The sequence below is a fragment of the Amblyomma americanum genome, chromosome 5 (assembly GCF_052857255.1).
Source record: "Amblyomma americanum isolate KBUSLIRL-KWMA chromosome 5, ASM5285725v1, whole genome shotgun sequence".
NCBI classification, from domain to species: Eukaryota; Metazoa; Arthropoda; class Arachnida; order Ixodida; family Ixodidae; genus Amblyomma; species Amblyomma americanum.
Genome location: NC_135501.1, coordinates 56,473,745 through 56,488,193, shown reverse-complemented (window position 1 = coordinate 56,488,193; position 14,449 = coordinate 56,473,745). Strand labels below are relative to the sequence as shown.

The 14,449-nt window shown below is 46.8% G+C and overlaps 1 protein-coding gene across 1 annotated transcript in view; it reads left to right on the top strand.

Moving 5' to 3' along the window:
• The window catches only part of LOC144132460 (uncharacterized), a 113,030-nt gene extending 101,333 nt beyond the window's left edge, over positions 1-11,697 (top strand). Inside the window, exons 11-13 of the mRNA XM_077664879.1 lie at positions 639-806; positions 6,667-6,777; positions 11,223-11,697. Coding sequence (XP_077521005.1) covers positions 639-806; positions 6,667-6,777; positions 11,223-11,369 — 426 coding nt within the window. The 3' untranslated portion in view covers positions 11,370-11,697. The remainder of the gene's footprint in view (positions 1-638; positions 807-6,666; positions 6,778-11,222) is intronic.
• The last annotated feature ends 2,752 nt before the right edge of the window (positions 11,698-14,449 follow it).

The following is a 14,449-nucleotide window of genomic DNA, read 5'->3' as shown; positions in this document are numbered from 1 at the left end:
GCTTGCCTGTTCTCAAGCTCTTCCACCCACATTTGTGTACGCGAGCTTACCATTATCTACCCTCTTCTATACAAAAGGCAATTGCCTCTAATGTAACAAGGTGAAAAGTTGGGCTGGTTGGTGCATGATCTTATGGCGGGAGCAGCGCAGCGTCGTGTTCTGCCTCTCTCTTCTTTGTACCGTGCTGCGCTGCTCCCGCCCAAAAATACCTCTATTGTGGACGCGGTAAAATTTGCTCAGACCGAAAAATTAATTTCTAGAAATTTATAGGCACCACTGCCCCTCCGATACCTATCCATCTAATATATGATTCAGTTTGCAAGCACAACAGTTTTAAATTTTCATAACGACTGAATATGACAGTAATCATTGAAAACAAGTTTTCCTGACCCCTCGAACGCCATGTTTAGGGGTCAACATGGTTATAACTGATTATACGAGAACCAGCATAATTAATCCTTGGCATCATGCGTAATCTTCTCGATGTATTTTTATAATTTTGCTTGTAGATGGGCACAATTTCTTACTTTTACCGCAGAACAAGTAAAATTTCCAGCTCTGGCATTTCCTCCAGCCTTCGCGCAGGTTACCACTTCTCGAGGCAACGCTAACGTGCATCCTCTTATTGTGTACTCCAGGCTCTCATCGCGGACGAGTGGAGAGCAGCGGCGCTAAACGACACCGTGTGGTTCATGCCATCATTCACACTGGCAGCCGTAACGTGGAAACTTCTCAACGACTACTACTCGTCCCACCCAGATGGGTCCTACCAGATTAGATATTGGGGTCCAACGATCTTTGAGCAGGTATGAATACGTGGAAATCTGTTTTTCAGAGCGAGACCTCTATTCTTCGGGGTACGACTTCCGATTTGGATCCGGATAGATAAGGGCCTTCAAAGCCTCACAAGGTCAAACCGAACTTAACTGCGTAGTCATATGGGCCAAGCTATGGTAGTATGACAACATGATCACATGGCTGACCATTGGGTACCTGACCCTGACCCTTCACCTTGACATTTGATTTGAGACAGTGGGGACCATGTTTAATAGAGCTTTCGCTCGTGCAACCAGAAGGAATTAAGAAAAAGGTGCCGTAGTGGAGGGCTCCGGAATAATTTCGACCACCTGGGGATCTTTAACGCGCACTGACATCGCACAGCACACGAACGTCAGCGTTTTTCCTCCATAAAAAAAAAACGCTGACGCCCGTGTGCTGTGCGATGTCAGTAGACGTTAAAGATCCCCAAGTTGTCTAAATTATTCCGGAGCTCTCCACTACAGCACCTCTTTCTTCATCTCTTTCAGTCCCTCCTTTATCCCTTCCCTTACGGCGCGGTTCAGGTGTCCAACATTATATGAGACAGATACTGCGTCTTTTCCTTTCCCCCAAAACCAATTATTATTAGTACAACCAGATTCAAGCCACGTTTAACCCCAGACATTTTTTTTCTTGTGGCAATCCTCTGAATACTGCCACATTAAGGCAGTTGTAATCCGTGCATAATAATAATAATAATAATAATAATAATAATAATAATAATAATAATAATAATAATAATAATAATAATAATAATAATAATAATAATAATAATAATTGGTTTTGGGGGGAAAGGAAATGGCGCAGTATTTTCTCATATATCGTTGGACACCTGAACCGCGCCGTTAGGGAAGGGATAAGGAAGAGAGTGAAAGAAGAAAGGAAGGAGGTGCCGTAGTGGAGGGCTCCGGAATAATTTCGACCACCTGGGGATCTTTAACGTGCACTGACATCGCACAGCACACGGGTGCCTTAGCGTTTTTCCTCCATAAAAACGCAGCCGCCGCGGTCGCGTTCGAACCCGGGAACTCCGGATCATTCAGTTTTCCATTTCTGATATCATTAAGACTCAGAATTCCTGCAATCGATGCACACCCATCGTTATGATGAGTTCGAGACGAAGGCATGAATATTGCACTGCACTTTGCCTCCAGTACCTAAACACTGCAGTTTATTTTGTTGGCGCTCTCAGTGCAAGCTTACCCTCAATATTGATTCAGTGGCTGAATTATTCGATGTAATTTTTCAATTTACTCAGCATGCTTTCCGTGCGCCTCAAACTGAAACCGTGTTTAACATCAAGGTCTGTAGGGCTGTGCAGACCACGCATACAAAAATCGAAATTCTTTTGGTGGCCGTATCCTGTAATAAATACGCGAAAATCACGCAGAAACACATTGTGGCAGAAATACATTTATTTGGAGGTTGCGAGGCGGGTGCCTCAGAGGCCGCGTCCGCTGACAACGCTAGCCTGGCTTGTCTTGTTCTACCGAGCTCGCGTCAGTCACCATCTCTTCTACGCCAGCCTCAATGGTGGTGCTACAGAGGCCCCCTCTCAGGCAACAGGTCAAGTAAACGAAGGAAAAAATAATGTGAAGCACAGGGCAGAGGAGAGCCCACCTGCACTTTGTACGGAATTGGCTTTTTGAGGAAAGGAAATGACGCAGTAACTGTCTCACTTGTCTTGGCAGACATCCGAACCGCGCGGTAAGAGAAGGGATAGAGGGGGGAGTGAAAGAAGAAAGGAGGAAAGATGTGCCGTAGATCGGAATAATTTCGACCACCTGGGGTACGTACGTGAACATTTTTAAAATTTGTTTTTGGGAAAGGAAATGGCGCAGTATCTGTCTGACATCTAGGCGGACACCTGAACCGCGCCGCAAGAGAAGGGATAAAGGACGGACTGAGAGAAAAAAAAGAGGTGCTGTAGTGGAGGGCTTCACAATAATTTCGACCACCTGGGGATCTTTAACGTGCACTGACATCGCACGGCACACGGGCGCCTTATAGCGTTTCGCCTCCATCGAAACGCGGCCGCCGCTCTCGGGTCCGAGCCCGGGTGTTCTAGGTCGGTAGACGAGCGCCTTAACCACTGAGCCACCGCTTTAATAATTGAAATAAGGGGAGTGTTTCTTGAAGCTTTTTGGGGGGAGGCGTTCTCATTCTAGGACTCCACTGGCTTGAGCCGTCAGGCGGACCTGTTTTATGGGGTTGGTGGTGGTGGAAACTTTATTACATACAGGGGAGTTTAGGACGGCAGGTCTTTGGACCCCGCAAGGACCCACTGCACTCAAACGTTCATGTCCCGGAGGCTCATAACGCTGGCAGCCGCTCTTTTAACGTGCACTGACGTCGCACTGCACACGGGTGCCTTTTGCGTTTCGCCTCCGTCGAATCGCAGTCGCCGCGGTCGGGTTCAACCCCGAGTACTCCGGCTCAGATGCTTTGGTGAGACGCGATGGGAGGGTAACGGCAGTTGCGGAGGTCGTGGCTGGGAGAAACGTAAGGTGCAGAGAGGCAGGACGACGCTGCAATCGGCTAGTGAAGCGTGTGCCATCGCTGTGCTGGCGGCAAGGGCAGGAAACAAATGACGCTGATCTCCAAATGCACTGCAGGTAGGTGTTGCTTGAGCACGCAGAATTGCGGGGGAATCTTTGGGACGCGGCGAGGGTCTTCGGCCAGTGGCCGATGCGATCGCTACAGCGAAGATTGTGCGGGTTTAGGGTGCTGTCGCTTGACCACGCAAAGCTGCCGGGACTGGGGCTTAGGCATCGTTGGCGTGTCGGATGGCGCCGAGCGAGTCAGACGGGCATGACGAAGAGCTGGGGGGGGGGGGGGGGGATGCGTGTATGAGGTCAAGGGTGGAAACAAGTCATTAAGGAAGATGGTGCCATGCCGTGGAACCTTGGTAGAGCGTACTGTGGGGAAAGGCCGTGACGGCCGATACCGGCGGGCGCTGGACGTTCAGGTAGCTTTGGTGAAAACTTCTGTACAGTATGATTGGAGGGTAGTGGGGAAGTCAGAGCGGCCGCGATGAAACAACCCGGTGGCGTTTGGTAGGGGTCGGTGGCCCTCCGACGGTGTCCTAGTGAGGGCGCGGACAAACAGCACGCTCCGATAGGTGAGGCGCATGAAAGAGAGTCTCGTGAGCGGACGCACCAACAATGAAGAGGCGATGGCCGCAAGAAGACAATTGAGGGAGACAATCCGCGCGTTGCTCGAGTGCACTGAGGCATCAGCAGAAGCGAAAACCGCGGGGAGCTCGGAGGTGAACTCGCCAGGAAGCACCGAGTCGGCGGGTGTCTCAGGCTTGTCAACCCCCATCGGAACTGGGCTAAGGGTGGTGCTGCAGTGCGCAGGGTGTGCAGGTTCCGAGATAGGGAGCGGCGCAGGGATGGTAGCCGAGGTAGCGGTGTGATGCACAGGGCAGTGTGCGCCGTCGAACTTGCAGAAAACGAGGGCATGGCTTAATGTCTGTAAGAGGCGGTTTTGAGAGCATCAATTAAGATTTTCCTCCGGTGGCGGCATGTCGAGCTGATCGTAGAGCTTACCGGGTAGGCTCCACTTGACAGGCGCCAGCCCTGGGAACTGATGCCGCTGACGTACGGCAGAGACTCGGCCTGCGTCAACCAGGCTGCCCGGGATAGCGGGAGGAAATGCGGGAGGCGCAGCGTAGCGGGATTGGCGATGATGGGCGCACACCAATAGTCCGTCCGTAGTGCCATGGCCTGCAGTCGGTATGGCGGAACGGCCGGGACGGCAGGCGTAGGTGCATCGATGGCGGGCAGCGAAAGCTCCCAATGGCCGGTTCCAGGGGCTCAGGGCTTTCCGTAGTCACCTATGTCGCGCACACAGAGAGCACATCTATAAATGGAGCAATAAATTAAAATTAAAGAAAGAAATAAACAAGATGCAATTCAAGCAGTGGAATTAAAACAAAATAAAAACAATAAAGATAGAAATGAAAAGCAAAAACTAGAAATAGAAAAGAAAAATTCATCAAAAATTAAAATAAAATAATAAAAAATAGACATAAGTAAAAGTAAAGATTTGAAAAAAGAATTCTACAACGAAATTCGTTGACAATTACGGAGAGAACTAAAGAAGGAAATGTGTAAAGAATTGTAGAAAGAATTTAAGGAAATTAGCTTTCGCACTGCATTAAGGTTCGGAAGAATTGCGATGAACATGCGCACATTTTTTTTTTTTTGGGGGGGGGGGGGGGAGGGAGGGTTGGCGTTCTTTTTAACTTAAATTTTGTTAGGTTGCTCGAATTCTTATGCTTTTTTCCCACCCTGCCTTGTGTAATGCTTTTATGCCTTTGAGAGGAAGTAAATTAAACTAAATGAAGCCGTTCCAGATGCGCAACTTCAATGCAGCTTGTAAATTGCGAGCATCGAGGTAGAAGCGGGAAATGCGTTGAATGTACCCCATCGCAAGAGGTGTTCCGAGATGATGAATTACGAAGAACGCAGCCTATCGTCGTTCTAATGCAGACCCGAGATCCCTGCAGGATGTGCATAATTGTTTGGATGTAGTTTGACGATGGACATCGACGGTTCCACGAGCACTTCTAATAAATTTTCGTGAGATGATGTCAGCCGACAGCTGATGCACCCTGTGCTTTAAGACATTTCGTGTCGGAATTTTTCCACTCTGGGAGCAGTGTTACGAAGGCACTCTAGTTACGCGACCCTTGCTCCAAAGCATGCGCCAGGCCGTGCGTTTGTCGGGGCCCTGATTGTGCTTATTAATGTTTAAGAATCCTCACGATTACCGAAATTAACATCAACAGCAGGAAAGTTTGGCCCCTGTTGCACAGATGGCACTGCCATTATAAGGTTGCACGAATTTTAGGCGCGCCCCCTTTGAAACGAAGTGGTGGCAGCTGCCACCATGCTCGACAATTTTTTTCTTTATCTCTCTCTAACCAATGTGTGAAAGTAAACGGCGGCTCAATAAATTCGCCTTTTTTTAAATATACATTTGCTGATCTTCCCAGATACCAGCTTCTGTCACAATGTCCTAGCGAAATGCCTAACCCCATCTTTCCACGCTACCCTCGGCCGCTGCACGCAATGCTACCCTTCCTTTGGAATCGAACTCACTATGCCGGCGGACTTTCTCCTTTCGGCCTTAAACCTCGCCGAAACTCTATTATAATCTCCTTGTGAATTACGCAACAATATTATTAATTCCGGGTATTTCTGGTAATTCACGTTGTTGGCTTGCTCTGGCTTCTGGTGCACTGCCCCTCTGAATGCCTGACACAGTTGTATGAATAATCGATAAGATTTTTGTTAGAGCCACCAAGTTTCTCCTTCATGTCTGCGCCCTGGCAGGACATGAAAAAAAAACTTGTTCATGCAATATTGCTATAGGTGTGTTCATAACATGATAGTGCCTCTCTAATGCATATAGGCGAGGACAACTCGCTGTAGGATCTGAATTCCGCCAGTACTATTTCCTGACAAAAAAACTGCGCGCCGATAAGTGAGGGCTTCGCTAACTGCCAAAAAAGAGGTTAGCTGAACAATGCCGTAAAAAGTGGTCAAATAGAAAGGCTGCATTCAGCAGATACGCAAGCAGCTCTTATCGTGTAAATTGGTTCGAGATCATAACTGTCAGGTGGCACGCCGCGTTGTTGACGTTGGATTAATACGCTTATTGTTTAGTTTTCGGAAAGTCCACACGAATCTTAATGCTATGCAGAAGGTGAAACCGCGTCCTGGTATTTTATTTTGCAAAAAAGATGGGTTCAAGTGCACATTTAGCCACACTCTAACGCTTGGTTTACTATGTCGGTAATGTTATTTCACTGGTAATAACTCTCCATACGCAACACAGGCCTGCGGGGGCTCAGGACATGAAGACAAATCCGGTTGGTACATGTACCGGGGCAACTGGAACTCCGGACAACTGCTCACGTGGGACTACTCTTACACCTTGGTCAAGAAGGTACGATCACCATAGCCTCGATGCGCAACGCAATCGCGGGTATGAAACGGCAGCTGCTGCTGGCCGCTTGCTGGAGGCATCCTCAGGACAATTCCACCCTATGTACATTATGAGTAAAAGTCAATTCTATGACTCGGTGTACCTACATCGATGCTTGTCTGGCAGCAATGGACGCATTTATTGCTGACGAAGATGAATTTAATAATATGACATATGTTTCTTCCGCTTGGTCCAAACCAGTAACGCCAAGTCCAAGGAGGACTCGGTGTTCACCATTTGGAAGTGAGTGGCAGCGAAGCGTAGTCTCAGAGATCCGCGCATAAGGTCACCGGAGCTAACTTAACACAAAAATAATAAAAGCTCTGTTTTCAATGAAAGTAGCTGCGTTGCAACTCGAACGCGGTAGGATATCGATACAGGCCATCTTGATTTTTTTCTCGGTGTCCCCCCAAGATGGCAGTAATCCGTGTTACTTGTCTATTGTCTCGCACAGCAGGGCACGGTCATTTCTGGCCGCCGAGTAGCGCTGTCGCGTGGAAAGCCTTTGGCTAAGGTGCGGCGGCGCAGGCGCCTGCAATAGTAGATTTGTCCGGCGTATGGTTGAATCTCAATACCTTTATTTAGCCAGATAAATTGGAAGGATCTGCTCGGGTTTCATGAAGACTGCCACACACGGCATTGTGCAGAAATACAACACATAAATGATGTGAACTGTGAATACTGAACTGGTTACGGTGAACTGAAAAAGAAAAAGCGCGGTCTCACCTGCGAACTGGAGCTGAAGATTCAAAGCCTACAGTAGACAAGTATAACGCAGCGTCATTTAGGATTGCCATTTGTAGGCCACCTCCGCGGAAACCGAGTTTTTTTTAAAGCGGTGCTGGAACTTGGGTTCATCTTTTGCCTTGTTGTCAAGACCCATGTATTGTGCATTGAGTGTAACGCAAAAGACCTTCAAACTCATAGACTGTATCACATCGATCACTTATGCGGTTTAGCTCAACGCAAACTTGGCTTCCTAAAACGAAAACTGAGACATGCGACATCATGTATTAAGCTTCCAGCATATGTGTTTAGTCCGACCAAAGTTAGAATATGCAAGCATAATATGGGAACCACATTGTCCATATCAGATCAATAAACTTGAAAAAGTGCAAAGGTTAGCTTTAAGATTTATATTCTCTGCTTACTGCAAAACACAGTCAGCGACAGCATTACGCCTCCAAGCTCAACTTACAGAACTACCCACACGTAGAAAGATAGCTCGTCTCAAGTTTCTTTACATGCTTCGTGAAAATAAGTTAATTTAGACACCTCTTTGTACATTCGACCTCCAGGGAGATTATCTTCCGGTGCTAACCACCCATTCGCCATTATGTCATACACAACTAGAGTTGACATATTTAAGTACTCATTCCTCCTGAAAACCATCGTAGAATTTAATAAACTGGATCCGCACTTGTATCAGGACACAAATTCAGCTGACATTTTTTGCTCTTTTTTATTTTTTCCTGCCACCCTTTAACAGGCCGTGAAGGGCTTACAGTATTGTAAAAAATGCTTTTGTACAGGTACTGTACTGTGCCAGGTATTTGGACTACTGTATCTGTACTTTGCTCGGAGCGGTATCTAGCAGCTCTTATACTCATTGCGTCCGTGTCAGCATTCGCACATTGAAACGTAGCGAACGAGCGAAGCGCTGAATGTTTTCCGTGCAGTCAAGTTGTGAGTTTACGGCGTACAATAGCGGTCAGGAAAGGTGCGGGAAGTGCTAGAATTTCACTTTGATTACAGCAAGTCGTTGCGATTGCTATCCTTTGCTCAAAGTGTATCCCGCTGTAACTCGTATATATACCTTCTGCCCTGCTCCTAGCGTGGTAATGACAATAACCTGAGGATAATCCTTTGTTCATGATTTAAACAGACAATAAATGTGTGCACAATTGTGTGGCCTATTTCTGTTATTATGGCCAAATCAAGCAATCAGCAAAAAATTAGCAGTGGCCTAGCTCGGCTATGCCAGGATATACGTAGCGCGAGCTACGCTGATGCCCTGAGCATCAACTGCCGCTGAGCAGCAATTTCGCTCTCCTTCTCCATGGCTATACAACACCAGCAAACGCCCCGCTATACGTATACCTCCACTTATACTTCTGCGCATGCGCACAAAATGAGAGGTGCTATCAAGCGGCTCCGGCGCAACGTCACAATTGGCTAAACGCTACGCAGGCGCACAACTGGGCACGCGCTGGTGCCAGTGCGTCTGCCGTGGCTATGACGTCACTCCTCCGGAATGCGCAGACCTGCAAAGCGCGCGCGGCGGCGGCAGTTCCGGCGCTCCAGCTGTGCGCCGTGTGACGTCACTGCTCCTCGCGCATGCGCAGCACGGCTGTCCAGGAGCCATGAGAAACTGCTCAACCTCGGTCAGTGTAGCTCATGCTACAAAATTTTGGGCTATTCAGCCATGCTCGCGCTGGAATAAAAGGCTGCTCATCTGTATAGACACGGCGCTGAAGTCCTCACGTGGCGTTACGTAGACTGACACAAACCGAGGTGACGTTCCTATCTGAAAAAAAAAATTGCCGTGCTTCTCTACACTAGCCCATGTCTTGCTTTGTGTAGTGCTTATAGAGACAAGCCAGGTATGTAGTGAATGCCGAGTAAAGGGTACCATGGGTAGTTTGATGCATATTAAGATCTGAATATTAAGAGCTGTTGCGATACTTTTTCTGGCGGACGCGTGTACAAAAAATGTCGAGCCGTTTTTTAAGCGGTCGGTTCTACTATCACCAACGGCATCCAGCTTTGATGAGCTGCGGGCATGGAGGAAAGAAAAAAACTCGAGAGATGTGGCTACGTCAGATTTTTTACGCCGCCTACCCCTGTCTCCCCTCCTTCATATTCCCCGCCGTCTCGGCGCGCTTACGCATGCGCTGCAGGAATTGCAGCAGACGACGTCGCTGGATACCGTTTTACTATTGGCTGCTCTGCTTTGTCCGCCAAAGACTCCCAGTAGTCCTTGCGAAAGCGCGTGACTTCCTGCACACTTTTTTGGCATTCAGCTCAAGATAGCAAGGGCCCTCCCTAGCTGTCCTTCCTCCACGGCTCTGGGTATATGCTTGACCTTTGGAATAGCGCCGTCGCAGAGTCGTCATGATGACGTATCCTTTCGTCTGTTGCCGGTCGTATTGTTTGCGGGCTCGAACACGCCAGCCGTAAACGAAATAAGGATGATTACAAACCATTTGAAAAATTTCCTCATTGCATTTCACATTAGTGTCTCTATAGATGGCGATTAATAAAACTACACAGTTTCAGGCGTGCACATCTTTTTACACAAACAGTGCCAGGTTAGACTGCATTGGGGTTGATTGCGAGTCTCAAGCAGGCAGTGACCGAGAAGTGAGCAGTTAAGAATTCGATCGGCGAGCAAACTCTTCAGAGAAGGGAGAATAAATACTTCCGTTGTTAGCTTACAACACTCAGAGTGAATGCTTTCTTCAGCCTGACTACTACAGCATGTCTGGAACTGGAATGATTAAAAGGGGTCATAACTTTCAAAGCCTCTCTTCGCTGGTTAACGGCTTTCATTTACGAAGTTGGACTGTATATCTCAACTGCCGGAATTTTTTTTTTCAATTTCAGTTTATTTCTTTCATCCTGATATACAGAAACTGGAGCAAAAGCAATAAGCAAAAAGCCTGGCAAATGCCTCTGCTCCTTATGCACACAGACATCACAAACATATAACACCGAAATTGCGCACAACAGTCTCACTTTTTAGGGGACAAAAGAGATATATCAATGTACACTGAAAGGCCGCAAATGCTAACAAAACACAAGAAAAATAATTGAAATGAATTCAATGTTTTCTTGCAATATTAGACTGTTGAGAAACTTCTGGGGAATTGGCTTGCTGAAATGAAGAAATTTTTCAGTGTGATTTAGTAGAGACGGTATTTGAAACTGTACGTGTTGCCGAGCGTTGTTTCTCCTGACTATATGGGTTTTTCTCTACGTGTGCGGAAGCAATACTATGCCGCGAAGTTTTCTGCGCTGTAAAGTTTCTGGTTCTGGACATGTTTAAGAGCCTATAACGTTATAATTGGTTAACCGTTATCAGTGAATACTTTATTACGTTAAACCGCTTTTGAATGTTAACTGTCGCCGAAAACACAAAGGTCTAACAACATGGCTTCTGATGGGCTATTGTGATAAGCGTTAACTTTGCCCTGTGAAATCCCCCTTCTTGTAGTTTGCCTTTTTCGCACTGATTACTACGTCACAGCTCATTATTATAGAAGAGCACCTGTTTCGTCTTTAGAAATTTCCTTTGGAGACGTCAGGTTTGTATACATTCGCGCTGAGCGGAGCACGCGCGGCATTTGGGGGCACGGAAGTATGTCCTTTCAGTGTGTACAATTTTCTTTTCTTTATCCTCGCAGATGATGAACTTCTTCGGACGCGTGGGAACGGCTCCAAAGAAGCACGGTATAGCCGTGTACGATGTGGATTACGACGACCCGCATGCCAAGTGCCTGAAGGGGGCGTTTTTCCGCCTGAAGATGATGAACAGATATATGCGTCTGTGAAAAAGCGCATGTTCGAAACCCGGCGTGGAGCCATGATGACTGTCTTATGAAACAAATGTTTTCGACTTATCCTTCCGTATTGTATATAATTTCCAACCATCGCTCGTTAAGCAGTAACTCTGTGCACTAAATTCGGCGGTTGTCTAGTTCTTCGAGCTTTTACTTTGGCGGCTGATGTGGGGTCTGATCCGCAGTGTCTCCAGGTACCCACCGGTGATTTAATGGGCTCATGAGTTTCCCTGACGCGGTGCACAGTTCGTTTCTGCTGGAATGCAGGAGTGGAAAATACTTTTTGCCATGGCGCTGTTTCGACAAGAGCAACCTTTGCGCTATTAAAATTCATCAACAAAATTATTTACTTCTTGACTACATACCTTTTGAAGCTGTAGGCATGACATGTGTCATTTACGTGCACTTTTAAGAACGCTTAAGACGGGCAATCATTGAAGCGGAATGCATTTCCCGGTTGGAAGATGACTGCTGTGCCTTTTCGTCGCTCTGCTGCCAAAGGAGCTCTCATATCTGGCTGATACGCTTTGCTAGCGAATGGTTTGATGGTGCATGTTTGATAAGACGATATAAACCACCCTTTGCGAAATAATTTTCTGGATGTTAGCGTTGTGTGTGGTTGTCTTTCTGAGTTGTTTTTCGTTTTGCGCTATGATTTTTACCCTTGAAATGAACCAACAAGCCCAAGGGTCTACCCTTCAGGAGGCATTAATGGGCGGCGCTGTGCACATTCACGGCACCACGCAATTAGTGCTTGTAGTAGGCCTCAGAGCTGTCTTCGCTAAGCGTTAGTCCTGCTTTGGGAGAAGGTTAGGACATTTCAGAATCTAGCCGTTATTCCCGGGCTGCCTTGGTTACACAGGTTTGCCTCTGAGGGCTGCCATCATCTGTCATCACCCCACTACGTTCCCTACAGTAAGAAGGCCCCTTCAGCTGATTCTTAACTCTGTGCCCAGGTGTTAAAAGTCGCCACTTCACGAATATCTTGAGCAGATATTTCATTGGCTGTGAATGGTTGCAGCTGATTTTTCTGTAGTTAGAATTTGAAATTTAGCATTTTCGCTCCTTTCTCCCTCTCGTCACTTTTGCGCAATTAAAAATCGACGCTCCTCCGGTGGCCTCACTCCCTTGGCCACACAGCCGGCTGCTGACGCGGGCACGAATTTCCCGGGATGGGGGGGGGGGGGGGGGGGGGCTGCTTCACTTGCCGAAACAAAGCTACTGGCTGGCCGCAGCCGTGGCAGTGCGTGACGTCTTAAAGAATCTAGTTGCCATCTCTTAAATGACATTCGCAGAAACCTGAAACGGAAGAGGGCGCGAGTACAGAAAAAGCCAGCGGAAAGGGCCCGTAAAGTGTTGCGCGATCGTGGGCAGGACGTATTCATGAGAACACAATGCAGTGAATGAGCGAGTTTGTGTGCTCTCCTCGAGGGGTGTTTTATGGCCCTTTTAAACATAAATGTTGGTAAACGGTCTGCTACTGCATTACAGACCTTGCCCTCGCTAATTCGCTGTCGGCTAGGATAGAATAACTGGCATTTTTCCCTAACCTAGACTACTTTTTTGATGTCTTACCTCTCTCCATAGCTGGCTGTGAAGTGTTCAGTTTTGGTTTTCGGTAGCCTCCAAATGTCGGTCATATCGGCGAGTCCATAATTTTATTCCCTTCCGAGCAGCTTTTTAGCCTCAGGCACAGTTCAGAAAGTCATTTGTAAAGTTTTCGCTTACGAGGGTGCTCGGCAACAGGTTTTGTCTGTGCAATACTTTCCCTCATCACTCGCTCCTGTTGAACAAAGTCCTTGTATATGATTATAGTCACTGTATGCGTTCATTTCTTGCTACAACGACTGTTTTAGATCGCTACTCGTTGTTTGCAAAAATATTTATCACATCGTTATGTTGCCTAATGTAACAAGAATTTTTCATCCTAGTGAGTGCGAAGGTAAGGTCATTGACATCGGTAGCCGACGAAGACTCGTAAAGTCTTTCCTGCATGAGACTGCATGAGACTGAATCAAGTTACAGTGACTTCAGTGTGAACGCTTCAGTCCGCAACTACGAAAGCATAATTCTGGACATTGCCCTGCACTTCTGAATCTGTTTCGCTTGTTTCGCTTGGATGCACCCTGGCCGCATGGATTTCTTCACTTCTCGAGTAAACCTCGTTAAGGTGATTGTGACGCTTCCGGCCAGATCTTCGCTCCATGTGAAAAACTGAACAGGGATTAAAATCAGTAGGAATAGCGGCTTGTATGCACCTTTTTTTTCAATAAGCTGAGGCGTCCTCACTGTATTCATGACGAACTGAAGCTTTGCAATTGACCTGCCTGGGCGCATCTTGGTACTGAGTGCCGCGCTTCCCTACCGCATTCGTTAGCTTGGCGGCCTTCTAGTAAATGAAAACTAAAACTACTTCGTTGTATTTTGAAACTGAAATGCAGTGATGTGAACTGATTTTTTTTTCCTTTTTAGTGCCTTTGAACTGTTAATCTCTACTGGCGTCATCATTGGACGGTACCTACTAATCAAGCACTCTTGCATATCCGCTTGGTAGCAAGGGGTATCCATCGTGAATGTAGTTTTATTTTTTGTTTTATCTATCGGACACTGCATGCCAATGCATTGCTTAGGAAAGAGCGGGAAAAAACACGAAAGACTTAGGCTACACAGTTCTTAAAAGAGTAAACCATGCACTGCACTGAAAGAGAATTTAGTTTCTTTATAATTCAAATCATTTTCTACTCTCTTGCCTTAGCCCAACGAGAGGCTGCAGTGAGTTAAATAAACAAATAAAATAATGTTCCCTGTTACTTATTCAACACTATCTTCGATTGCTTTGCGTAACAGAGTTAATTGGCGCACCATCATACCCGACAATTTTGGACAACGGGATTTTTGAACCGGAAATCTTTTATGAACGCAATATTTTCATATGACGTAAAATTTCACTGTAACAATCAATATATTCAGAGACCAGCCTACCGCGGTCTTTCAATATATTAGCGTTTTTGCCATCATCAAATGCGTTCCCCATTGGTTTTCTAAGGCAGTTTTAACTGTTCGATGCGATC